This window comes from Oryctolagus cuniculus, chromosome 10 (assembly GCF_051225735.1).
Source record: "Oryctolagus cuniculus isolate XC-2025 breed Fujian yellow rabbit chromosome 10, ASM5122573v1, whole genome shotgun sequence".
NCBI lineage: Eukaryota > Metazoa > Chordata > Mammalia > Lagomorpha > Leporidae > Oryctolagus > Oryctolagus cuniculus.
The window spans coordinates 60,897,478-60,924,007 of NC_142876.1; the positions used below are offsets into that span (position 1 = coordinate 60,897,478).

Here is a 26,530-nt window from a genome sequence, read left to right on the forward strand (position 1 = left end):
AGAGTTCCTCTGTATATTAGTAGCTCCACAAATGTCCAAGAATTGGTATCCATGGATCTTTTCATTAACCATAAATCTTAACCCTTTTCAGAAGCCATCTTAGATGCTTCAAGCCTTTCTTCTTGGAGTTTGGTATTTAGCTAATGATCTATAGGGACCTGAGTGTCCCTACTTTTGAAGGTACGGGGATATACAGGTCAGATCCAGTGTCAAAATTAACAGACGGTTCAGGGCAGCACGCTGTTCCACCCATAAGATGGGCCCTGCCTCACCTTCTTCAGGAGTGATACAATTTGAGCCTAGGTGACAATACAAGGAACCAGACTATCAGAATATCATGTTGGGATTACTTACTTGAGTGTGGTGAGTTCTGTAAGGGATGGCTGAGTGGCCTTGAGATAGCTTTCTCTCCGTGCAGCAACTTTGGGAGAAGGCTTGGGGCTTGTGTCAGAGTCCCCACTATCTTCATCCCCCATGGCCTTGATATAGCTGCCACTGCGCATTCTTCTGCAAGGGATTTCATCGTCTTTACCTCGAGGGGTGTACCCTGCCCATTCATCTTGAGGAACCTAAAGAGACAGAAAACATCGAGATTCGCTTTTTATAAAATCCTACCTTTTCTTTCCTTTTTTTTTTTTTAGCTGACCTTGGATATGGGCAATATAGATAACTATCTAAAGCTTAAGCTATTAACCTTTCAATAACAGTGTTTTACTGAGTTAGTTTCACAAGTTTTTTTTTTCTTCTTTCTTCTTCCTTTTTTTTTTTTTTGGGGAACATGCACATCCAAGTCTAAATCTTTTAAACAACCTGGGTATTAGGAAAAATTAAAACCACTGGTTTTGATTCATGTATATGTCTTAGTTTTCAAATGCTGATAATAGTTGAGTCAGACATAAGAATGCCACTAGAAGGGAGAGCAATTTTATTTGATTTACTAAATAATTTCTTTTCAAAGGTCATTTAGGATTCAAGACTGTTTCCTCATTTATCTCCACCTTTCCTTAATCTTCCATCTTTATCATCTCATTTTCAGTTTATCCTCCTCCTAAACCAGTGGTCTACACCATCTGTATTCACTCCTTAACCCCCTACTCTTTCTGAACTACTCTCAATTTTGATTTAGCTTTGACTAGACATGCTTAAATCACATTTGTAAGTTTCCAATGATCTCATGAGAGCTCAGGGACTTTTCTTGATGTTTGTTGGCCTGAGCATGCCCAGGCTCATAAACACACACAGATACATGCACACCACCTTTTGAGAGTTCCTCCTCCGTTGGTTTTCGGGTTGTTCTACTTACCTGTTACAGCTACTCCTTATCTGAATTGCTCTTTTCTCTTGCTTTTCTGGTTTCTAGACCCTAGTTGTGGGAACCACATAAGAGAATGCTATCAGGGCCCTGCCCTTTGGTCTTTCCACAACCATTTCTTTGGAGTTTATTAGAATATTACACCATATTTTTAAGGCTTCTTTATGACTTTTTCTTCAATTCCTCTCAGATTTTCCACCTCAACCTGAATTCAACCTAGGATCTCATTCTTCTTCCATTTGGTGAAAGAAATGCATAATAACTACTCTATCCATCAAGAAGAAACATTATAGGGCTCAGAACATTGCACTGGGCTTAATTAAGACAGGGGACGAAGGTGGGAAGGCTAAAGAGAGGAGAAAACAAAATAGAAGCAAGTTTGGGAGCAGTTCCAAATCAACATGCTAGGAAGTTTAAGATGTGGTATCATGAATGAAATCTGTACTAAAGAGACACTAGAAATGAGAGTTAGTAGCAATGTGATATGGAAAGAGTCCTTAGGAAGGGCTTCTTAGCACTGGCCAGTTTGTAATGAGAAGATAAAAAGATATTTAATATTTTAATGCTATTTACTGATTATCCTTTAATGCAATACAGTATTTCATGATTCACATTTAACTCTGCTAAGTGATTTACTTACAGGATATTGTTTCATCAGTACAACACTGCACTTTTTTTATATTTTGCTCAGAGGAGCTCAGAGAGCTTAGGTAACTTGCCAAAGGATACATAACTAGTAAATGTCAGCGCTGAGATTCAAAGTATTCTGGTTTAACTCTAGAGGTTAGAATGAAATGAATTTAAAATTTATGATTAATAATATATGAATTTGAAATCTTGAGTGTTAGACATGCACTTATAAGACATGGATTTCTAAATATCGAAGTTCTGGGAGGTGAGAATAGATGGTCTATTAAAAAGCACTGTTCTTTCCTCCTCAAGTTATGAATTTATCTGCATAGTTTGAAAGTCTAGAAGCATCAGACTGAAGAGCTGCTACTGTTCATGGACTTGAAAACAGCAATTTGTAGGTTCTAATTCTGAAAAGTGTTTGAGTTTAAGCTTCACTCTGCAGCATGTTTTTTACTTAACAAGTCCTTATATCGTGCTTCATGTGCTTCCTGTGTGTGGGCTCTGCTTTCTGTGCTTTATGGGAGTTAACTGATTTGATACATACAGATGAGGTTTTTTTTTTATTATTATTATCCCATTTTACTAATGAGGAAACTAAAATTATATAACTCACTCAAAGTTGCAGCTTTAAGGCACAGTTTCTGCAGGGCAGCTCCTGGGACCTTGCTGTTGACTGCTGCTTTGGTTTGTGTGTCCCACAAAGGTCTATTAAAGGTTTCATTCCCTAGATGTTGATACTGGGAGGTAGTGAAACCTCTAATAGATGAGTCCTAATGGGAGGTCCCAAAGTCTTCTCAGAAGGGAGTTCTCATGCAACAACTTGAGTTGTCCAGAGAGGGTTATTATAAAAGCCTGAGTTTGACTCCACTCAACTCTCTCTCTTTGTTCCTGGCATGAAATGTGGTTATGTTTCCATGTGTACTTCCACCGCTGCTATCCACCATGGCTCATTACAACCACTGTTTGCTGCTGCCTCTCTTTCTAGGCTTTGCTTTGTAGCACCTGCAGTGCTGAACAATTATGGCCCATGATGCCTTTGTGATCCTTCCCATTTGATGCACTTGCCATTTATTAATTGTCCTAGTAGCACTCTGGAGTTTTTATGTTTTTAGCTAAGAAGCATAAAAATCACCACAGCAACAAGGATTTCTTAGGAAATTATAAATGCTGAGAATAGTTTTGTATTCTTTCAACTGGCAGGTGACTCACTGCATAGATAAGACCATGTTCAGAACTTTAGCAAATACATTTTACAAATTAACTTGGTAGAGCTGAGGGTTGTAGATGATGCATACTTACTTGCCATTTCTCAGTTCTGACGCAAAGTTGATAACCATTGCTTTCTGGAATATTGAGACTAGTAACACATTGGTTCATATTACTCATGAAACAAAACATGGTGGATTTCTGCTTAGATGTTATTTTCAAAGTTAGTTTATGATAGAAGCTTGGCTTGTACAAGAAGCAGTCTGTAACTGTTGCTAAGGGAACCAGCTAAGAACTATTTAATCTGTATACCATTCAATTAAACATACTTTCAAATGATAATAGCTTAGAAGTATAGAAGTGGCTTCTATGGGAATGGAGTGGAATTTGAATATCAGTGTACCATTCATACACCTAAAGGTAACACACAAGAAGATTACATATAATGGAATACAAAAATTGGCTGTGTGGAAAATGTAAAGACTCAGAAAGTCAAGACAATGGAGAAGAAAAACACTACCACTGAACTGTAGAGACTAAGAAAATTGTTACAATCAAACTAGTAATATGATTACAAATATAGTCTACTTGTAATTATATTTTATACTAGGATATCAACTGAATATAAGTCAGTTAACATTGTAAGATGCCGCTGCTTTTAGGTCTCCAAGATATCTATGGCTGGCCAGCCTTAAAAAGTACCCATGAAGAGGCAAATTTCTAATGTTTATGCTCACATATAAATAGTACTCTCATCAATTGTATTACATACAGTAATACATCCCTATTCACTATACATCTCTTATCATTCCTATTTTACAGATGGAAAAACTGAAGCAAAGAGGTGAAGTGACATATCCAGTGTCATACTCAGTGAGTGAAAGCAAAGCTGATGTTGGAATTCATTCATTCAGTATCACACTTACCTGGAAACACATTATGTTTCTTGCACTGTCCTGGATCATAGAAACAATGAGAGGTTTACGCCTCTTTTACCTTTTCCATTCTGTGACCCCATCTCTGTGACTGCAAGCAGGACAGAGTAGAGCCTTCATGCAGCCCAGAGCCTCCATTGGCCCCCTAGCTGCTGGCCTCCACGGTTCTTATATATATGGAATACATAGGTTCAGCGACAAGACTTCAAAAACAAAAACTGGTTTCCATGGAGTTTATCCCCACTATTTCTGCTTTTTAGGCCCAAAGGGGGCATTTGTAATGAAATCCATGGCTTACCCATGTTGGCCTAAGGGTTGCAGGCTCCATTCTCAGTTCTCCAGACAGGGGTGAGGCCCCAGGACAGAGTGCAATGGAGTACCTCTCGAAGAGCGATGCTAGCTTGTAAATGATGGGCATAGAGTGTACATTAGGAACTAAAGTTTTTGTTTAGTATATTTCAATTATTTCTGCCTATACTTTACAAAAAAAAAAAAAAACTGAACGGCATCAGCATCTTTTGCAAAAGCCAAGGTCAACCATTATCAGGGAAGATCTGTGTGCTTAGTAACAGGACCGAGTGCTGGAGGTGGTCCAAAGTTTCCATGGAACAGGCTTTTATGAAGTACTTCCTGTGTGCTTGTAGGTATTACTTCATTTAAAGCATGTCTAATTTTGTGGGGGTGGGAAACCGAAGCACAGAGAAATTAATTAGCTTGTCCATGAGTTCACCCATCAACCAGCCCAGCATAAATTCAAATCTGGGCCATGTAATGGCAGAGCCCACCCCTCTAAGACCTCAGCCACACCACTTCCCCTGGTTTCAGAGAGTTTTCACAGTAGTTGGAGAAAGAAAACAAAGAAGATTTAGTGTAAATAAAACATCATTGTAGTGATTATGTAGGTACTCAGTATGATTACATGGATCATAGGTTGAAAAACTTTCTCTGCCCTCCATACAGTCTCAAACACTACCACACAACTCTGTCCTTATGTCAAATCAGTTACAGAGAACTCTGAATGAGTGGGCATGACTGTGTACCAATAAAACTTTAATTAGAAAACCACTCAGTGGACCAGATTTCATTTGCAAGCTATACTTTTATGACCCTTTCTATAGGTGGTACACATTACAGATTTCATAAAGGAGAAGGTTAATTCAGGTTGGAAGAACTGGAGTGGAGGGAGCTTTTGGAGAACTGAGTTCAGTTCTGAAGGAATATGGGATGAGTTTGCAAGATTCCATGTGAACTGGCCCTGTCCTATAGCATCTCTTCAAATCGTTTCCTTCTTGTTCAGTGTGGCCAGGTTGGCTTTCTTCTTTCTTTCTTTCTTTTTTTTGGTGACAAATGGAAAAAGACAGAGAGCTTTTATTTTGCTGGTTCATTCCCCAAATGCTTGCAATAGCTGGGTCTGGGTTGATCCAGGTCACCTCTGTCGGTGACAGTAATCCAATCACTTGTGCCATTACCTACTGCCTATCAGGATTTGCACTGGCACGAAGCTGGAGTCATAAGCCAGAGCTAGGAATTGAATCCATCACTTCAATATGGGACTTGGACATCCCATCCAACATTTAAACCACTAGGCTGACGCCCATGTTCCTTCCCCCTGGCTGGCATTTTCATTCCTAGACTTTGATTGCATAAAGGCTTTTCTTACTAGAGACTACACTGGCCCATCCATTCGCCTGGAAGCTCCTCCTCCAGATTCTCCCAAGGCTCATCAGAGCTCCTCTCAGATGCTACCTCTTTAGGATATCTTCTCTGAAGAACAAGTTGAAGCAGCCTCCCTCCAGTCACCCTAACACATCTACTTATCTTATTTACCTCATAGTACTTTTTCTGTTCATTTGGGAGTGTGCTTGTCTGTTTCCTATTTCTTCCAGTGCTCCTTTCAGGATATAAATTCCATGAAACGGAATTAACATTTCTATTGTTGACTTCTGTATATTCCCAGCACCTAGATCACGGCTAGAAAATAGCCAATCAACAGCTCATGACAAGAGCCTAGGGTGATTACTGAGGCCATAAACAAGAGACCCAGACTGGCTTTGGCCTGACCCACAGTCCAGTCCCTGTTGTGGACATCCCTGGAGTGAACAAACAAATGGAAGACCTCAGTCTCTCTTGCACCCCCACACACTCTCTCTCCCTCCCTCCTTACCTCCCTCCCTTCTCTCTGTCTCTCTGCTTCTCAAATACATAAATGTATATATGCATGTATATAAAAATTATAGACTGGCTGCACCTGAAACAGAAAATGTACACTAATTCTCATTTTGTCATATCAAAAATAAAGCTCTCAACTGGAGTATCAATGCTTAAACAGAAACATTAAAAAGCAAATAATCCTTTTTCTAACCCCCAACTACTATAAAACCTAATCTGTATCAGATCATTTTATTATTGTTTCCTTACAATTTCTTGGCTCCAACCATGGCCTAACCTGGTGCAGGCTAGCACAACATTCCATTGGCCAAGGATCAACAAGCACTTGGGCTCTTTTGTCTCTGTTCCAGCTTCCCTTTCTCACTAACTATATCCCTACAACTTCCATCACCAATCATAAAGAAGATTTTCCCATAGAGCTGAAGGCTAACCTTTTCTTTGGGTTTCCCTATATCTTTTCCCTCTGTGTAACAGAAGTGGAAAGACACAGCAGTCTTGGACTAGGTCAAAATAGTAGTCGCAGTCACAGAATTGTCCTTTCTTTCAGTCTTTGCACCCCTTACATGCTGGTGTGCTTCTTTCTAAAACTTTCGAAGACATGTTTTCCTTTCAATTTAGAGTTGAAGAAACTAAGTAAGAACTGGTTTGATTATGATACTTTTACTAGCCCTCACAAATCAGTGACAGAATTTTCCTCTCTATTGTACCACTAAGAAAGAAAAAAATGTTATCAACTAAATTCTGTTACTCCATAGATCATATGGTACATCCCAATACTAGAGATGCTAAAATGTGAAACATGCAAGCCTTTGAATCAATTTAAACCCAAGTAAGAATATGTATGAAAAGAAAAAGAAATGGGTATATTCTTGATTGTAATTATAGAACTTAATGTTCACATTTAATAGCCAGCAATTAATAATAAGCATTAGCAGTCATCTGTGTCATGCTTTTGCAAAAAGAAAGTCACATAATATCTCATGATCCTTACAATTATCTTGAAAAAATAAGAAGGCCATGTATTACAACCTCAGATCATCAAATAAAAAAATTGGGGACTACAGAGTTAGTAACTAGTGCAGAGTGGCATTATGCTCAAGTTGAGGATAACCATTTGTAGTCCAGGAGTCTAACCCCAGCCCCACCATAATAGTAGTGTCATTTAATATCCCTTTTGGGTAACAATTGTTATAGTATGATAATCTATAGAACACATATTTCAGATAAAACGATTCATAAGATTTAAAGGTCTGGTGGGGAAAATAGTAGATAAATAATGTTATGCTCTTTGAAATAGAATCACAAGAACTATTTCAGATGTGGGAACTCTTATTTTTAAAAGTCTCTTCCATAGCACAAGTAGTTTGAATGCTCCACTTTGGCTGGGCTGCAGATATTGAAGGGTAAGCATTAGTCGGTATAGTCAGACATTCTGTGCCCATGATGGTCTGGGAGACAATGGCTGAGAGATGAAGCCATGTGCATGTGACTCCCTGACAGCGGTTTGTCTCAGGATGGGAAGTTGGATGGTGAGATTTGGAGTAATGAACATGTGTGAGATTTTGGGAAATCTGAGAGCCACAAAAGGAATGAAGACACTTAGAAAGCCAGGGCAGGTGAAATGGAGCATCTGTCTTGAAAACACTCAAGGGCAGGCCTGTGTGAGTCTGTAAGCAGCTTTGGATTGCAGGAAAAGCTGATGAATCTAAAGCTGGCACATAAAGAAAAGCTCTATTTCATCAGGAGCCAAAGAAGCTGGGAGAAACAATGCAAGCATTGGCTGATTAGGTAGAAATAAAACACCCAGCAAGGGAGAACAGTGCTGAAAGGGGTGGGTGTGAATAATAGGTCTGTATTTTCAAGGCTACCCCTCAGCGGTTGTTGATGTCTTCCCAAGCACAGGGTGTTTCAATGACAGCAACCAGGGAAATGAGGGTGCCTGGCTATGACTGAGGATGCCAAACTACTTTGCCCTTCCTGACCTTGATGAAGAAAAGTCAAAAGAAGAGAAGTCTGTTCAAGGAGCATTCACAAAGTTCACTGAAATCCATGCATCTGAAGGGTCTTGAGAACGCTTATGAAAAATGCATGTAATGAAAAAATTATGCATGGATTTTATTTTTTGCACCCAAATCGACTTATCTTTTAATTCTATTTCCCCTGAACTTTTTGAAGTACTTTTATGTTATAAGAGGAAAGTCAGGAATTTTATGGAATAACCAACAGTTATAGAATAATCTCTCACAGCTGGGAGCAATGGCTGGTTATTTTATTTCAATTCTTTTAGAAGCCTTAAGAAACAGGCATTATTATTTGCATCTTACTACTGTAAAACTGAGACTCCGAAAAGGGAAGTGACTTGCCCAAGGTCATAATACAGCCAGTAGAAGTCTGTCTGGATCTGATGGCAAAGCTTGTAAGAACATCACCCTACCACGGATGAAGACAAGATAATCAACTGAATGAACACATAAGCTAAGAAAAAGAAAAAAGAGTGGAGCGCATGCTCCTTCTGAACTGTGCTGTATTTTTAAAAAGTAAAATGTAACTATTAAAGTAAGCATGAATATCTTGTCACTAATTTGCCAGCACTGCTAAGAGAGAGTTTAAAAAAATAAAAAGTTAAAATAATTCCATCGTGAGACAGTGCTAGATGTTTCACAATTTCATGGCTCCCTCACTGGTTGCTGGTTGCAGCTACTGCTTAAACACAAATGGACAGTTCGGGGGAGAATCAGAAAACCTTCAGGACAGTCACACCTTTATGAGTGGACTGTTGACCTCCAAGCATCCTCATCACATTTTAGCAGTATAAGGAGGCTTTGCCCTGGATTTCAAGTTTCTGCCTACAACTCTACAGAAATGGCTGTAGTGATTGGCCTTCTAAGCACTTTTAGTGGGCTCTCAGATTCCCTACTCACTCGGCTCCTTTGCATCTTCTTTGCAGCTGGGAGAACTGCTTTTCTGCTCCACACCGCTTTCACCTTGACAAATGCGACTTGGCTTAAGTGTCCCTGCAGCCTTTTTAGCTTGCTCTTCTCATAGCAAAAGCAGGAAAAAAAAGAGCAAGAACAGAAGAATTACATTGATGCGATGTGCAGATCACTAGGTATGATTGTCATTTCCCAATCAGGAGATCTCCCTGGCAACCGCCCTTTCTAACTCCCCCTGGTAGCCCAAAGCTTGTGTAAAAACTTAATTTGCTTCCGATTGCTTAAAATTACCTTTTTAGGACAAAAGTACCTCTTTTAAAGAAGGGCTTATCTCCTTTGCCACAGTCTCTTCAAAGAATGTTTCAAAATGCTCTTGAAAGAATAGAATTTTTAAACAGTGATCTGTAATGATGATTTGCTCACTACGATGTAATGGAGTTATCTTCACCCACAAACATTGGTAGGTATCTACAGGGCATCTAGCACCACAGCAGGTGCCAGGAAAATACATCAAAAACATTTTATGAAACACAGTCTCGGTCTCAAAGGAGTTTATGAGTTTTAAATGGATAAGGCAAATTTGGAGGTTGGATGAAGGAAAAGAGTAAAAATAGCTTTAAAACAAGTCAAGCTGAGTTGAGTATGAAATCACAGTACCTCTGAATTACCTACTGAGTTTGGAATGTATTCCTATAAATCTCTTCCCTGGGGGTGAAATTGTTACTTTGGAGTGGAGTTGTGTGTGTGTATGTGCGTGTGTGTGTGTGTGTGTGTGTACGTGTGTGTGTGTGTGTATGACATGAAAGGGCCACTGAGGAGCAGCAGTGTGGTAGTATAACAGAGGGGTAAAGTCTGTAGCTTCCAAAGAGGGGAGACATCTTTGGAGGCTGGTAGAAAATGTGATTGAGGTACTGGCTGATATCAAGCAGGGTGTGTAGCAACACATCAGGAAACAGTAACTACAATGCTAGACTCTAGTATGATATAGGGACAAGAGTGAAGTGGACATAAATGGTGATGCGGAGGCCTAAGTCAGACAGGCTGTGAGGATGCACTTGGGCTGGTTCCTAGGTAACATGGCCTTTCAGTGAACTTTAACCATGATGAAGGAAAGTCTAGTTTTAAGGACTGAGCTTTGCATCTTGGGGCAATTTGTAGGAAGTGTGATTAATGACCTATTGTTTCCCTCTCCTTGCACATAGATAGTATTAGGTGTGAGGATGTAATGTGCTTCCTTAATCAATAATCAGGTCTGGTAACCATTACCAGGTATTCTCTGATTTTCAATGTGATTGATAACCACACATATATCTGTATGATTTGAACCTGATTCCATGCATGCACCCACTCTGTAAAAAAGTATAAAAGCTATAACCAAAGTTAAGTTTGTGGAACAGTTAACTGGTTGCTTATGAGTTAAAATCCTTACTTACTAACTCAGTAAACATTAGCTTTGATTTTTCACGCAGATGATGATCATTGCAGTCAATAGGGGAAATGGATTTTCTTAATTATTCACTTTGTATTTTAACTAGAATGGATGTCTGTAGGTTATGCTAGCCCAGTTACACTTCCAGTTCTTGTAGTACTAGCCCCGTGAGTCTGCTTTAGGGAATCATTCTGTGCCCCACTTGAGGGCCATGGGCTTCAGTCACAGCACAGCAGCTGGGCTAACCCAGCTGGGACACCACACTCCCACACTGCTTAACTCAGGGTTGAGTGTGTGATCTGAGCCAGTTCCATCAGTAAGGACCTGGGGGCCTTTGCTTGGAACATTGGGACAAAGATATTCTTTCTCCTGAGTTCATTAGTAGGGAAGCATGTGGCTTTAGGATCTGCTGATAGCCACGTTGTTTTCCCTAATACACAAACATCACTTCACATAATATCAAATCTCTATGTTGTTATTAATCTAATTGCAAGGATGAGAAATTGACACTTAGTGGTATTACATAACTAATACTGAATGTAACAGCTACTACCTGACAGAATTGAAAGGCATGTTTATCTCCCCCAAATTTCCATTTCATTTTATCATACTGTGATGCTGTCTATGCATTTCAGAACTAACAGTAAGTTTTCATCAAGCCTCAAGTGTTAAATTGTTGAGAGAAACAATGCTATAAGCATTTCCAAAACTGCAACAAGTATTAAGAGCTAGATGTTTCAGAGAACAAAATGACCTTAAAGTAATCGTCATAGAACACCCAATACCCTGCAGGTACATGGTTGATTACAATTTTTAGTGAAATACAGTTAAGAATAAAAACAACTTCAAAGAGTACAAGATAAAAACACAGATTTAGGTCTATGGTAAATATGTACTGACTTCCACTGACTATGTAGGAGATAAGCCAATGTAGAGGTTTTTCTTAGTTTTTATGCACCTGTGCATTTTCTGGCATATTGGAGTCATGTCTGATGGCTTAGAATGGTTAGCTAAGCCATTGTATTTTTCCATTATTGTTATAGACACTAGGGTGCTGGTGTATGTTCACCACAATGCATGTGATTTGTAGCTATAATTCGTAGTTCCAAAAATGGAATTCCCCATGGCAAATTAGAACTCTGAGTCTGGTAGGAGATTGTGAGGGTAGGAAATTGGAAATCTTCCTCTTAGGGTCAATGTATGAGTATCATTCATTGTAAATAATTTTTTAAAAAACATTTATTTATTTATTTGAAAGACAGAGCTACAGAGAGAAAGAGAAACAGAGAATAATAAATAAATACACACATAAATAAATAATCTTTTAAAAAAAAGAATCATCATGGAGAGAGAGGTTGCCTCTTGAGGACTTGAGCTTATAAGTTATGCTTTAACCTGTTTCTGTATGCAACATGATATCTACAACTAATAAGAGTTGTCACATAAGCATGTATGCAGATGAGTATGAGAGTGATCAGAATCAATATTTCTAAGCTAGCTCAAGTTCCATTGAAAGGAAATGTTCCAACTGCAATATTCCTTATGCATTTTTTTCATCCTTACGGGGTTTTGAGGTAGGGTTCTGTTTCTTACTTCCAACTTCAGTTTCTTTTCCTTCACTTTTAACTGATCAGTTAGTGGTTACCCTGGAGTTAAAAGTAGCATTTCTTCTGTAACTTTATCAAAATGCTTAAAAGCAGCTTTCATTTGTTCAACACTATTTGTTGAGTGTGTATTATCAAATGAGTGCTGCATCAGGTACTGGGGACAGAACAATGTATACAGAAAATCTCTACCGATATGGGGAAGGGGAAAGACAGACACTAATAAAATAAGTAAAATGCATGTTAGATGCAACATGTGATAAGAAGGGAAAGGAGAAAGAGAGCATGTATGTAGCGGAGCAGAGGGAGGTAAAATACACTATCTCCACTGTGTGCTCACTGAAGGCCAAACTGAAAAACTACCTCTGAGTAAATGTGGACTGGGATGATGGAGGGAGGATGCCAGAAGTAGGAAGAGGAGCACATGAGAAAGTCCTGGGGTGGGGAGGGCAGGCCTGCAATACTGGTAGGTGCAGGTGGTGTGGGCATTGTGAGTTAGACAGAGATGGAATGAGCAGGCAGTGATGATGGGTGGCTGGAATCCATTTCAGGTTGGCTTTGCAGGTTGATGTAAGGACTGACTTCCACTCAGAGTAAGATGAGAAGAGAATGGCAGTTTTGATGAGAGATAGATATGTTCTAATTTAAAAGATTTTCTAAGATTTCTGAGTTGAGAATGACTAAAGGGGAGCAAAGGTAGAATCACAGATGACATGCAAAGCTGATGCATGAATCCAGACTAGAGTAAAAGGTGGGGGACCAGGTAGTCATGTGGTGGAAGCAGAAGCCGGGGCAAGCAGGATTCTTCACAGTGATTTTGGTGTTTGGATTGAGAGAGAAAAGGGCCAAGGACGACCCAGGGTTTTTGACTGGGTCAGCCAGAAGGATTGAATCCCCATGAGCTAAGATGAGAACAACTAAGAGAGACCAGATGGGGGATGATAAATAGGAGATCAGTTGAGATAGTTTAAATCTGAGATGCTCATGAGACATCTGAGTAGATGCTGAAGATATTGGACATGTCAGTATGGGAACTGACACAGTCAGGACTGGAAAAATCCATGTGGATGCACATGTGGTACATTAGCTCTCAGAATGAAGGGACTAGGGATGAGTGGTGGTGAGGGGCAGAAGTGACCCAAGAGATATGCCCATTCAGTCTTGCTCCAGCAGAGGGGATAGGAGAAAACAAGCCACAAGCAAGGCAGTCAGAGAAGAATCTACCAGCTGTGTTGTTCTGGGAGCTGAGTGAAGATAGTTTTTTATGGAAGCAGGAGTGTTGAATTGGCACACTAATTTTTCCCTCTGGTCTTAATCCCATGGGACATTAGATCAGCAATGCTCATTTCACCTCTTAGACAGTCATTGTATTATACAATGGATTCTATTGTTCATTAATTATCTTTATCTTCCCAGAAATATGCAAATATTGAGATAAAGGCTATTGTTTTCTTCTTTTTCTTTCTACAGTGGTGGCTTTTAAATGGTTTTTAACTATGTCTTACTATACAAAATGCATCTTACTCTGTGTATGCTTGCATACACACCTGATAGAAAGAAATATTTAAACTTCTCGCATCCTGTATGCCTAATCTTCTTTTCTATTCCTTCTATTGTATTCTATTTAATTAAAAATAATATTGTTCATGACCTTCTACATTGATTTCACTAACCACTAATTGGTTGCAACCATGAATTTGAAAAACACTGCTTTTAGAGCACCTGGCCCAGAGCCTGGCACATTCATGATTAATCAAGGACACAATTATTCATCTTTGCTTCTTCCAAAGTACCTTTGGTAAAATAAATGCTTTAATCTGTGCTTGTTCAGTGAATAGTTTTGAGATCCTAAAGTAATACTTCTTGAATTGAGTTCATTGGCCCTGTTTTACCTTTACTTTTATTGAGTGTACTTTGCAGAATGTTTCTTAAAAGCACTCTGTCGGCCGGCGCCGCGGCTCACTAGGCTAATCCTCCGCCTTGCGGCGCCTGCACACCGGGTTCTAGTCCCGGTCGGGGCGCCGGATTCTGTCCCGGTTGCCCCTCTTCCAGGCCAGCTCTCTGCTGTGGCCAGGGAGTGCAGTGGAGGATGGCCCAGGTGCTTGGGCCCTGCACCCCATGGGAGACCAGGATAAGTACCTGGCTCCTGCCATTGGATCAGCGCGGTGCGCCGGCCGCGGCAGCCATTGGAGGGTGAACCAACGGCAAAGGAAGACCTTTCTCTCTGTCTCTCTCTCTCACTGTCCACTTTGCCTGTCAAAAAAACAACAACAACAACAACAAAAAAAAAACAACACTCTGTCTTCAGAATGAGGACAGACCTGAGTGTCATTTTGAACAGGACCCTGTGCAGCTGTGAGTCAGAGAGAGTCTGGCTGGGGTTGGTGGTGCCTACCCAGATGGAGTCTATCCATTGGGCTACTACTGCGTGTACAGAGCAAGAGCAGGCGGCCTGATATATGAATGCTCTTGCAGGATCTAAATCAACTACCTCCAGGGGAAGGGCAGAGGCTTTCAAAACATTTTACAAACTAAACAAAACAAATCCAAACCTAAAAAAAGCTTTCATTCACCTTAGAACAACTGTTTTTTATTCTGATTTATATGGAATTTGATGCCAGTATGAAGCATCTACCACTTAGGAACCAGGGAAAAGCTTCCCTTAATTATCCATGACCTGAAATAGATGCAGCTGGGACAACAAATATGAGGGTCACAAGTCTTAGAATTTTGAAAAGTCCAACTACAGACATGATGTGTAATTTAATCTACATTATCTACATTTAATTTAAGGAATCTTTAAAACAAGAGCCAGGCATATATAAGTCCTGAGTAAATACAGCCCATGTTTAGACCACTCTCCAGACAGCACACCTACAAACTCAGGAAGTGGATTCTTGTTGCACTGTGTTAACTCTTAGGGAGTTTATCACTAGAGGGAAGGCACATGCTGTATGAATGTAGTATAGATTTGGAATTGTGTCAACCTGAGTTCAGACCCAACTGTACTTAGATGAGAAGTAAATTTGGCCTACTTGTCTGAATATCTCCTCAGATTCTTAAACTTTTTTATTTGTTTATTTGAAAAACAGAGACAGAGAGATCTCCTACCTGCTGGTTTATTACCCAAATGAGCACAACAGGTGGGGCCATGTAGGTGGCAAGGTCCCAACTACTTGATCCATCACCTGCTCCCTTCCCGGGTTGCACATTAGCAGGAAGCTGGAAGCTGCAAGCTGGGACTCTAACCCAGGCACTCAACATGGGATGCAGATGGCCTAAGGCATCTTAACCACTACCAAATGCCCACCCTTTAACTTCAGTTTTTCAAGCACAAGACGATGACAGTAAGACCTACTTCAGGGACTGACCATGAGGATAAAAGATGATAAAAAATAGCATACAGAACATGTATACTAAATAAAATTTGCTTGTAGGTTAGTTGTTTTGGAACTCAGAAGGGATTTTTCTTTTTTTTTTCTTTTTTTTTTTTTAATTTTTTTGACAGGCAGAGTGGACAGTGAGAGAGAGAGACAGAGAGAAAGGTCTTCCTTTGCCGTTGGTTCACCCTCCAATGGCCACCATGGCAGGCGCGCTGCGGCCGGCGCACTGCGCTGATCCGATGGCAGGAGCCAGGTGCTTCTCCTGGTCTCCCATGGGGTGCAGGGCCCAAGCACCTGGGCCATCCTCCACTGCACTCCCTAGCCACAGCAGAGAGCTGGCCTGGAAGAGGGGCAACCGGGACAGAATCCGGCGCCCCGACCGTGACTAGAACCCGGTGTGCAGGCGCCACAAGGCGGAGGATTAGCCTAATGAGCCATGGCGCCAGCCATCAGAAGGGATTTTTCTAAAGAAAGTGATGGGCCAGTCTGCATGTGGTGCAAAACCCTAAAACCAACTTAATTCATAATGGAGCTGACCCACAATGGACTTTGCAAGGAACCCCAGGACTGTGAGCCTGAAGCACGGAAAGCAGGGAGATCAGTGCACTTGGGGGAGGCTCCAGAAGCCTGTATATAGGGAACAGTGGGTCAGACAGGGTTCTTAGAGTAGCACACAAGAAGCAGGTTAATTGTAAAGAACTGGCAGATATGATTATAGGATTACAGGGGTTAAAGAACTGAAACCTGTGCCGAAGGCTGGCAGGCTGGAAACTCAAGCATGAGTTGATGCTGTTGTCTTGAGCTACCACCTTTTCAGGAAAAACCTTGCTTGGTTTTATTCTCAGCCGATGGAGAGTGCCAACACACATTAATGAAGGCAACCACCTTTATGTAAAGTCAACTAGCCCTAGATTTTAACCACATCTACAAAATTCCTTTACCATGATGTCTAGCTTAGGGTTTGATTCAATAGCCGTGTACTCAAGCCTAGCCAGGTAACCACACAGAATTAAGCATACAGTGATGGATCAGGTGGGGTAGCTTCGAGGAATATGAGGAAGATTCTAGGGGCAGACATGGTCCCTCAGCATGTATAAATCCTCAGATCCTTTTAGTCATGAGCTATGTGAGGGGGTGTGTTAAAAAGTTCATGGAAAATATAATTAAAAGATAAAGTTTATTTTGGTGCAAAAGATGTTCAAGTTCATGCATATAAAGTGTCTTTAAAAAGTTCATGGAAAAACATGTATTTTGGGAAAACTATGCATAGATTTCAGATTTGTTTTTTGCACAAAAATAAATTTACCATTTAATTTCATTTTTTCCCATGAGAATTTTGAGGCTCCATCCAGTTTTTGAGAACTCATAGTTTGGGTCAAAGACATAAATGTAAATACCAAGCCCCTAACTTGCTGTTCAGGTAGCCCACAGAGCCTTCCAAGAAGAGCTTCAAGTGCACTGGCTTTGCAGCCATTGCCTGGCAGAATGCCTGGCAAGCTGATGTTACTGTTAAGCTTCTAAAAGAACAATGGAATCATTTGTGGAATGTTTATTCCTTATTTACAAATGAAAAGGAACATCTGCAGCTACCTGAAACACCTCATCACATAAAATACATAGGAATTTTAGAGACAGATTTTTTAAAAAGATTTATTTATTTATTATATTTACAAAGGCAGAGCAACTGGTTGGGGGGAGACACACACACAAACACACACGCATATACACACGCATATACAGATAGATAGATAAAGAGAAATCTCTTCCATTTGCTGGCTCACTCCGCAATAGCTGGGACAGGGCTGCGCAAAAGCCAGGAGCCAAAACTCCACCTTGGTCACCCATGTGGGTGGCAGGGGCTCAAGCATTTGGGCCATCATCTGCTGTTTTCCCAGGTGCATTAGCAGAGAGCTGTATGGGAAGCGGAAAAGCTAGGAATCAAACCAGCGAGCCCTGGATGCTGGCATCCCAATTGGTGACTTAACCCACTGTGCCACAATGCTGGCTCCCAGACTGATCTTTTATGGAAGTTCTTCTATGTTCTAAAAGAACAAGAATTCCATAACATTCTGCTTTAATACAACAAATATAGAATTCACCTAAAAAAATCAAAATTTACTTTAACTGCCAACACATACTACCAATGGGATACTAACTGCTTTGTTTCACAACCCTTTGTTTACAAATTGACCTCACAGATAAATCTGCAAGCAACATGAGAGGAGGGATGATGTCATTAGGCTGGCAGAGACTGTTAATTGTTCCCATTATCCCAGTTTTAAGCTGAGTATAGACTAAAATAAAAATAAGATAAAACAAAGTAAAAGTGCTCACAAAATCTTTAATGGTATCACCTGGGTTATACCTGGTTTATTAACTGACTTAGATGTAAACTGTGGAAATCTTTAGTCCTGGGTTTTCCTCCACCAGTGGCACCAGATGTGAACAGGTGGTAGGGACATAATGTACTCCTGCATCTAAGGAGCTGGTGTGTGAGTGAGAGGACAATGCATGATCAGCATCCAGTAGAGAAGCTTTGCTGACATCAGCAGAGCTGCAGTTGGATGTTTCTAAAGGTCTTCAAGGAACCCCAACCACATCCCATAGCAGGGTCAACTGAAGTTGGCCAGGCCCAGAGACTCCCACCACCAGAGTGGGACGGGGCCAGTGAAGTGGAGTCCTGAAACTCTTCTCGCCCAGTGGAGTCTGAAGTTCATTGTGTGGATCAGAACCTGTCAGATGTGCTCTGTGCTCGAAGCTCACTAGGTGGTTTTGGGGGATGCCCTCATTTCCTGAACTGCTCTCTGAGAGTCGCCATCCATACAAACATCTTAAAGATTCCAGGGCTTTGCCAATAGAGGCACCTCTGTGTGTCACTTAGTTTCTCAACCCTTTGTCATCTCATGGACATCGAATCACATCACACTTTTGTAGACACTGACCTCCTAAATTACAAAGGAAGAAATTGATCCACTAGTATGTAAATGACAGCTTACATGGCTAATCAGTGGCGGGACTGGGTTAGAGCACAGGTTTTCTTTTGGACCCATGCACTGTCAACTTTATCATTAGCAATATGAATTCTACAAAATGAAAAAAAAACTCACCCATCTACATAAGAATTTTTCAACAATTTGTATAAATGATTTTTTTCCTTTAAGACTTGTTTCATTTATTTGAAAGGCAGAGTAACAGAGACAGAAAATGTTGGTTCATTCCCCAAATAACCATAAAAGCTGGGGCTGGGTCAGACTGAAGCCAGGAGCCTGGAACACCATCTGGGTCAACCACATAGGTGGCAGTTACCCAAGTGCTTAGGCCGTATTCCACTGCTTTCCCAGACGCATTAGCAGGGAGCTAGATTGGAGATGGGGCAGCCAGGACTCCAACTGGCAGTACTCACATGGAATGCTGACACCCTAGGCCACGAGTAAACCTGCTGCACCATGATGCCAACTCCTGTTTTGTCTTTCTGTATGGATATGTAGAAGATGGAAATGGAGCAGTAGCTACTACAGACAGCAGGGAAAAACCATAATAATGCTGAGCCTTTGAGAATTTCACATTTTATAGAAAGCCTCTGCCCACATTTGTTTTGCTCAAGGTATCAGTGCAAATGAACTGTAGTGACAGACAGGTTAAGTGATAAAAATGGACATGCATCACACATCTTGCATTTTTATACCATGATCCTAGATGGTAAAAACTGTAATGAGGGAAGGATGACTTATTCATTTGGATCTAGAAGTAATCAGAGCATTTGCTAATGGCATGCATGCTCTATTATTTCTTCTTTTTCCAAGCTTAGAAAGGAATTCAGCCCTTATAATTTATTTGGGGGAGACAAAGAGACAGACAGAAAGAGCAAGCTTCTATCCGTGGTTCATTCTCCAAATGCACTCAATGGCAGGGTCTGGGCTGAGTCAGCCCAGAAAAGGAGCAGGAATGCAATCTAGGCCTCCTACATGATGTGTGGCAGGGACCCAGTCACTTGAGTCATCGTTGCTGGCTTCTCGGGTCTGCATTGGTGGGAAGCTGAAGTCCGGAGTGGTGTTGGGACTCTAACACAGGCACTCTGATAAGTGCTAATCCAGACACCCTCCCCCAAATTCAGTTTTTGGTATTCTCTCTCTTGCACAGGGGCACTAATACATTTCATATTCAATGATGATGTGTTTTGCTATAATACAAGTTGTGAACTACTCATAGACAGTAACAATGCAGATATATTTCATTTGAGAAAGATTTTCTTCTGTCATTTTTTTTTTACCCTTTTGACAATGAGTCAGGTTGACCTGTTGAGGGTTCCTGAGACACTTCTGCTTCCTCTTAGTAACAGTGTGGGTTTCTGCAATCTATGGATTTAGCTATAGCTGAATGAATGACATTTAATCCCCTACTCAAGTTAGCAATTGTTTGTTCAGAGTATAAGGTTCTGAGCTAATAGAAAACTATTAAATTAAGCTCCACTCATGATGTCTCACCTGACAAAAGGGGTTATTTTCTTTTTTCCTTGCAATAAATCTAGATAAATGACTAGGGAGAAATTCTATTTTGTGTTGGAATGGTCATAGGGAGTTGTTATGTTTTTTCTTAAGAGGAGATATTTCTTAAATCAGGAAAACATAATCCATGTGGATTCCTAGCATCTGCCAAGCCAGTCAAATTTCCTGAGATGATTGGCAGAAGTCTGCCACATAGAGACCACATAGCTGGGGTGAGGAGGCCACTCTGGGGGTTGGAGAGGGAATGGGAAGCTGTACACTGTGTCTTCTCTCCCAAGTCACACCTTTCTCCATTACACGCAACATCTGACAACTTCGCCTCTTCTGTCCTGGCTGCTCCTAAACCTTGTTTTTGAATTTTCAGCTTGTTTCAGCTGTACATAAATCATGGGACACAGGGGCAAGGCAGGGTGCAGTAGCACTCTGAGGAGACTCTCATAAGTGACAGCTGAGTTTTTCAGCCAAATTATCTTGAAGACAGAATTTTCTGTTTATGATACTATACATTTGTTTGTTTTGATTTTGTAAACACCTTTTCTTTTATTCTAATGTTGCAAAGAAATCAAAATGACCTATAAAAATTTTATCTGGAAAGTATTTGGGTATCTTGAAATATTTAAATCTGCAGTTTCTAGCTCAAGTGATGAGAAAAGTAGAGGGGAAACTGGGACATTGGATTTGAATCTCTTGAGAGCCATTATCATACACTGATCCACGAGGAGTTAATTCAGATAAAATTTTAATACCTTTATAAGATACTTGAAATGCAGATTTATGAAGGATAGAATATCTCTAAAAATTCTATTATTGCACAAGTTGAATTATCAATGTAAAAGTCATAATCGATTTCTAAAGAAGTTGATAAGGAAAACACTGACTGAAAGACTGAATACATAAAAACCATTTCTGTAATTTATCCAGCTGATAAATGGATATAAAGATTTATTTGCTAGATGACTCATCATAGAATTGCTTGTAAGAACAAAAAGTGTGACAGTGAATAGAGTTCCTCAATATGTGCTGCTAATATATTTGTACTAATTCTTTAACATATGTGAATGATATAGTAGAACATGGTCTACCTGAAGGCAGGGATTTGTTTTTGCTCAATTCCTCAAACTCAGTATTTAGAACCATGTAAAAAAGGGTACTAAACACCTGCTAATTGAATGAACACTTCCATATCTCACAGCATTTCATAACTATTTAAAAGGCTATGGTGGATCTCTATGTACTGACATGGAAAGATGATGACTATATACTATTAAATGAAAAATGGTAAAGGGTTGGACAGTATTTGTAGTATAATACCAGCTTGTTAAAAAGAGAGGAAAGGAAGTGTGTATGTGTGTTTTTACCTAGATTTATGAGTGTACTGCAAAAAGTTAATGGAAAATGGAATTGCACAGTAAGTTTATTTTGGTGAAAAACATAAAATCCATACATAGTTTTTTCATAATTTGCCTTTTCCATGAATTTTTGAAGACCCCTCATATAGATACACATACATATATGTCTCTATTTATGTGTTTGACTATATGTAGAGAATATCAGGAGGAAAATGTTAAAATGGTCACATTAGTCGTTATCTTTGGGGAGCAGGAATGGGACTCGGTGGGAGGGGCAAGGGCTTTTATTTTCAAAGCTATATCTTTCTGTACTGCTTGAATTTTTTCACATTTAACATAGGTAACTTCCTTTAAACATGAGTTTTCTGGAAGAGCCTCAAACCTACAACCTATTGTTGTAGGTTGATCTAGTGTTTAAAAAACTTGTGTTTTCTTTACCGTATCTACATTTAAAGATACAGCTCTATTATGTGCAGAGGCAACCTAAGGAAGCAATTTTAACTGGAAGTTGATGAAAGCTGGGACTGGCAAATCATAAATTAGAATCTTCAAAGAATCATCATTAGAGAACATACTTTGTTTTCCTATTTCTTCAGCTTTGGCTATCATTTTGCATTCAAAGTTAAGAAAATCTACATGTGGCTGTATGCACAAACCCATATGTTCTGTGTCAGTCTGTACCACTGATTTCCAATGAGATAAAAAAAATAGCTTATTTAAACTTTGAATTTTCCCATTGGGTTTAGACACTTTGGCTGTTTATCCAGTAGCACTCTGCTTAAAAATAGATGAGATGACATTTGTGGGTGCTTTAAAAAAAAATCCGTTGGAGAAAGCAGCAGAATTCTAATGCCACAGTTACCATTTACATTATATAAGAATGGTAAGTTTTTATGGAGTGAGGGCTTCACAGAAAATATTCTCCTTTCTAATATATAAATGATAGTTCTTTTGGAATTGATTGCAACCACGGATCTGAATGTCTTGCCTGAATTTCAGCATTTCATGATTGTAATTAACTTAATGGAAATAGAAGCATGGGTGGGAAGACTTTCTCCTAATTGCATGTGGAAATTGGTTCTTTTTTCATCCTCCTGACCTCTACTCTCCCCCATCATTCTGCCAGAAACCATTTCTTGAGCAGCTGCTATGTGGTAGGCCCTGTGGTTACAAAGATGAATATAAGGATAATGTTGGGTATATTTTACCTGACTTTGTAGATCTACTTAATAGTGTTTACACTAATCTGTCAAAAATAAGAAGTGGTTAATATTAGCCTGAAACCTGCTGTCATATGATTCCACAGAGTCTGACTAAAGAATTCAAATAGGTTGAACTGAAAATAGACTGTCATTCGAATTTTCAGACTGACTAGATATATGAGAAAACTATAGTCAATTAAAGTATGAAATATTAAAATCAGTGTTCCAATCTTGGCAGCATTGCTGATGGCAAAGGATTATGACACCAGGAGGAAATGAAACCAAATGCACCATATGACTTTCCCAACCAGAATAATATACCTATCTTAGAATCTTCTTCTGTTTGATTTTATTTATTAAAAACATACACTTTGAGAGGAAATTGCATTTATTGAGTAATTTTAAAGAGAAAATCAAGTCCATGTGAGTGTACAGTGTCTGTTACCTCCATGGCACATTTTTTTGTCTTCAGTTTTATGGGAGGTTTCTCTGAGCACTCATACAGGCTAAAGGGATTAGACAGGTCTTCTGTTTTCAGGTGTTCTCCTGACCGATAGCTGTAGGTAGAAGGGATTTGCCCACTGAAGAATTGCCCTTTTCGCCCCTCCTGCTATGTGACTTGAATAGCAGACTTGTTCCCAACCAGGTTTGCCACCTGCTCCTGCTCTGAGGTGGCCTGCTGACCTGATGCTACAGCAGTGGGTGGCCAGGTTAAGAGGGAGAAAGCTTTCTCAGCCTCCCATTTCCACAGCTGAGACTTAGACTCTGCCTCACAGAGGGAGCCTAAGTGGCCCTCCTACTGGATACATTGTTTCATCAACACTGTACTTTCCTTTTCCTAGATTCGGAGAATGCTTTTAATGGTCTGGGTCCCCCCTAAGAGGAAGGATTTATTGTTTTCTTTTGAATAGCATGGTACAATAGTTCTGAGCACCCCGTGGCATTCCATGCAAGTGATAAATGCTGATGATGAACAACGAAGCAGGTTCTTGAGGCCCTGTGGCTGGCTACAGAGGAACTGAGAATGAGGGAAAAAATAAATTAGTTCCTAACACAAAGGCAAGATTTAGCCTCTCATTAGATCCAACTGCTACATGTGAAAAAGTTTGTTAATAAAATGGCACAAGGATTTTGTGAGGTGGAGCCAAGTGCGCGGAATGTGTGTTCAAGATGTGTTTTCCATCTTCCTTCCAATTTTGGATGCTATGATGTAACAGGACTTTGGAATCAAGCATATGTTATTTTTTCTTCTTTTCCTTTTATGTTTAAACCTCTGTTAAATGAATTAGCTCTCCCTCCTCAATAGCTCAGAGTGTTTGTTTCTTTCTATAAAAAGGAAGCATTCAGAAATGAGAGAATAGTTAGGAAGATTTTCTTCTCACTCTTTCCAGCTTGATTTGTATGTGTTTTATGACTCAGGTATGAATACATTAATTTTGGAAAAAAACAAGCATTATTAATCTTATACTCTATACAAATGTATCTTCAGCCTTTTCATAAACAGAATTTTAAAAAATATTGAATTTTTAAAAGCATTAGACATAATTGATCATTTTGTTTTGAGAAAGTGAAATATCTCAGATTATAAAAGTCATGGATAGGCAAATGTTAAACACCCTTTTTTCTCTCTAGATTCCATGGTAGCTTGGAAAATATACATTTTTTTAAAAAACCAGTATATTACTGTTGATGAAATCTAATTTCTTAGTAATTTCAAAATCATGTAGATTGAGATGGAGCCATAGATGAAAAACAATGGGGAGAATAAAACACAGTGGGGAGAAGAGAGAGATAGATTTTAGAATAATAGCCAACCAGCAGTGGTCAAAGGATAACTCAGTGGGTGAAAGAGCAGAGTGTTCTTGGTGTCATAGCCCAAGAAGATTGGTTATATGATGGGCTTGATGACAGAGTAATCAAAGCTGGTGAAGCTAACTAGTCTGCTTGAAACACTAAATGGTAGTTGTTTTTTATGGCAACTTTTTGTTAGCAACTCAGCAGTTTTAATCACATTACTCAGGTTCTTCCAGGTGTTAAACATTCCGCTGCGTGGTTTATGCACAAACATGACCAGACATTCTCAGCAATTTTAAAGCACCAGGAACTGTGCATGCTGGATGCACACATTTGCACCATTTACTGTGTTTGGCATTGTGCCTTACACACACAGAAAGCATTCCAAATTACATGCTCCATGCATGTCACAAGCATGTAATTTCTATATAGTGGAAAGCTGCAACTTTTTTTGTTTATGGTAATAGGTAAACTCAGTTAGGTTGTTAAATGTATAAGTCTAAGTTGGCAAAATATGTCAAAAGATACAGAAAGAAGATGAAATAGTTTATAATTTGTTCTTGCAATTTGGGCATACCAAGTGGGCCTTTTGAGTTGCTTTATTTGTTGTGGGTAGATACTGTATATATTTAATCACTTGATGACTTATTTGTAATGTATTTAACTTACATAAGATAATTTGTATGACAAATGTGAACATGTGTTACTATTGTTTTATTTATTTCTGTAATACAAAGATAATGGTGGCATCCTTTTTATAAATTTTGTTTTTTTTAGTTTTATTTATTTATTTTGAAAGTCAGAGTTACAGAGAGACAGAGACAGAGAGAGATCTTCTATCTACTGGTTCAATCCCCAAATGACCGCAGCACTGAGCCCAGTGGAAGCTAGGAGCCAGGGGCACCATCTTGGTCTGCCATGAGGGTGGGAGGGGCCCATCTGCTGCTTTTCCTAGGCCATTATCAGGGAGCTGAATTGGCAGTGGAGCAGCTGGAACACAAAACGGCACCCATATGCTGCTGGCTTTGCAGACAGTGGTTTTACCTGTTACGCCACAATACCAGTCCCATAAATTTTGTCTTTAACCAGACCAATTTACCCTAAGAGAAAAAATTGTAAGTCTCAGAAACATGTCTCATGTTCAATTCAAAACCAACCTGTGATTTTACTGTACTTGAAGTATACATTTCACATATTTTGTTATTCTTGTATTGATTGCCTTGGCAAAAAGTCATGTCATAAGAAAGATTGAAAATTAGATTTGGGAGTGAAGAGAACTTGATCTTAAATTATAGCTCAGGTATTGAGCTGTAGTTTGAAGTATAAAACAGATGATAATGAAATTAATAGTGGTTTCATGCTTGAAGATGTTCTTGTGTTATTTCCTTCTATTATTTCTTACTTTTGAGAGGTTAGGGCACAAGGATTTATTTTCTTTAGACACTGACCATGGGGTTCATGAACTTTCTTATCCTCTTTATCTTCTGATAACTGTACCCCTGAGATATAATTAAATGAATTAATCTATTCACTTCTTCATTCACATTTACTGAGTGCCTTCAATATACCTATATACTCCCATACACCCATAGATTCCCATTTATGGGAGTGGAGGACACAGAACAACAGACTTATCTTTGTCCCCAGGGGTCTTTCTGTCTCCTGGAGGGGAGAGGGAAATGAACACTCAGATGTGCTTGTAGTAAAGTGTGGAAATTGCTAGAATCTATATACATCGACAATACTTGCATGGAAGTCAGTTCAAGGAGACTTGAGACTTGGATGAGGGGCAAGGCACTGCCTTCTGGCAAAAGACAGAAGAGGACATCACAGAGAGGACACAGTGCGTGAGGAGGTACAGGCCCATGAATAGGTGTCATGTGTGCTGTGGGAGATGCCAAATTGTGTACAACACGTGGACAGCTCAAATGAACAAACTTCACTGTGGACTAACACCTCTCAGGGTACAGCAAGAAATAGATTACTGTGAGGGTACTTAGTCTTGTGTTAATAGTCTTGATGTGGTTTAATGACCTAGGAGTTCTTTTCAAAGATTTCTTGGCCTGACATTTCTAT

General features: G+C 39.6%; 1 protein-coding gene across 19 annotated transcripts in view; it reads right to left on the bottom strand.

The window, feature by feature from the left end:
• DLGAP1 (DLG associated protein 1) overlaps positions 1-26,530 on the bottom strand; it is a 1,086,743-nt gene that overhangs the window by 338,630 nt on the left and 721,583 nt on the right. For all 19 annotated transcript variants that reach the window (XM_070050436.2, XM_070050435.2, XM_070050434.2 and 16 more), the window contains one exon: positions 355-569. In XM_070050436.2, coding sequence (XP_069906537.2) covers positions 355-569 — 215 coding nt within the window. The remainder of the gene's footprint in view (positions 1-354; positions 570-26,530) is intronic.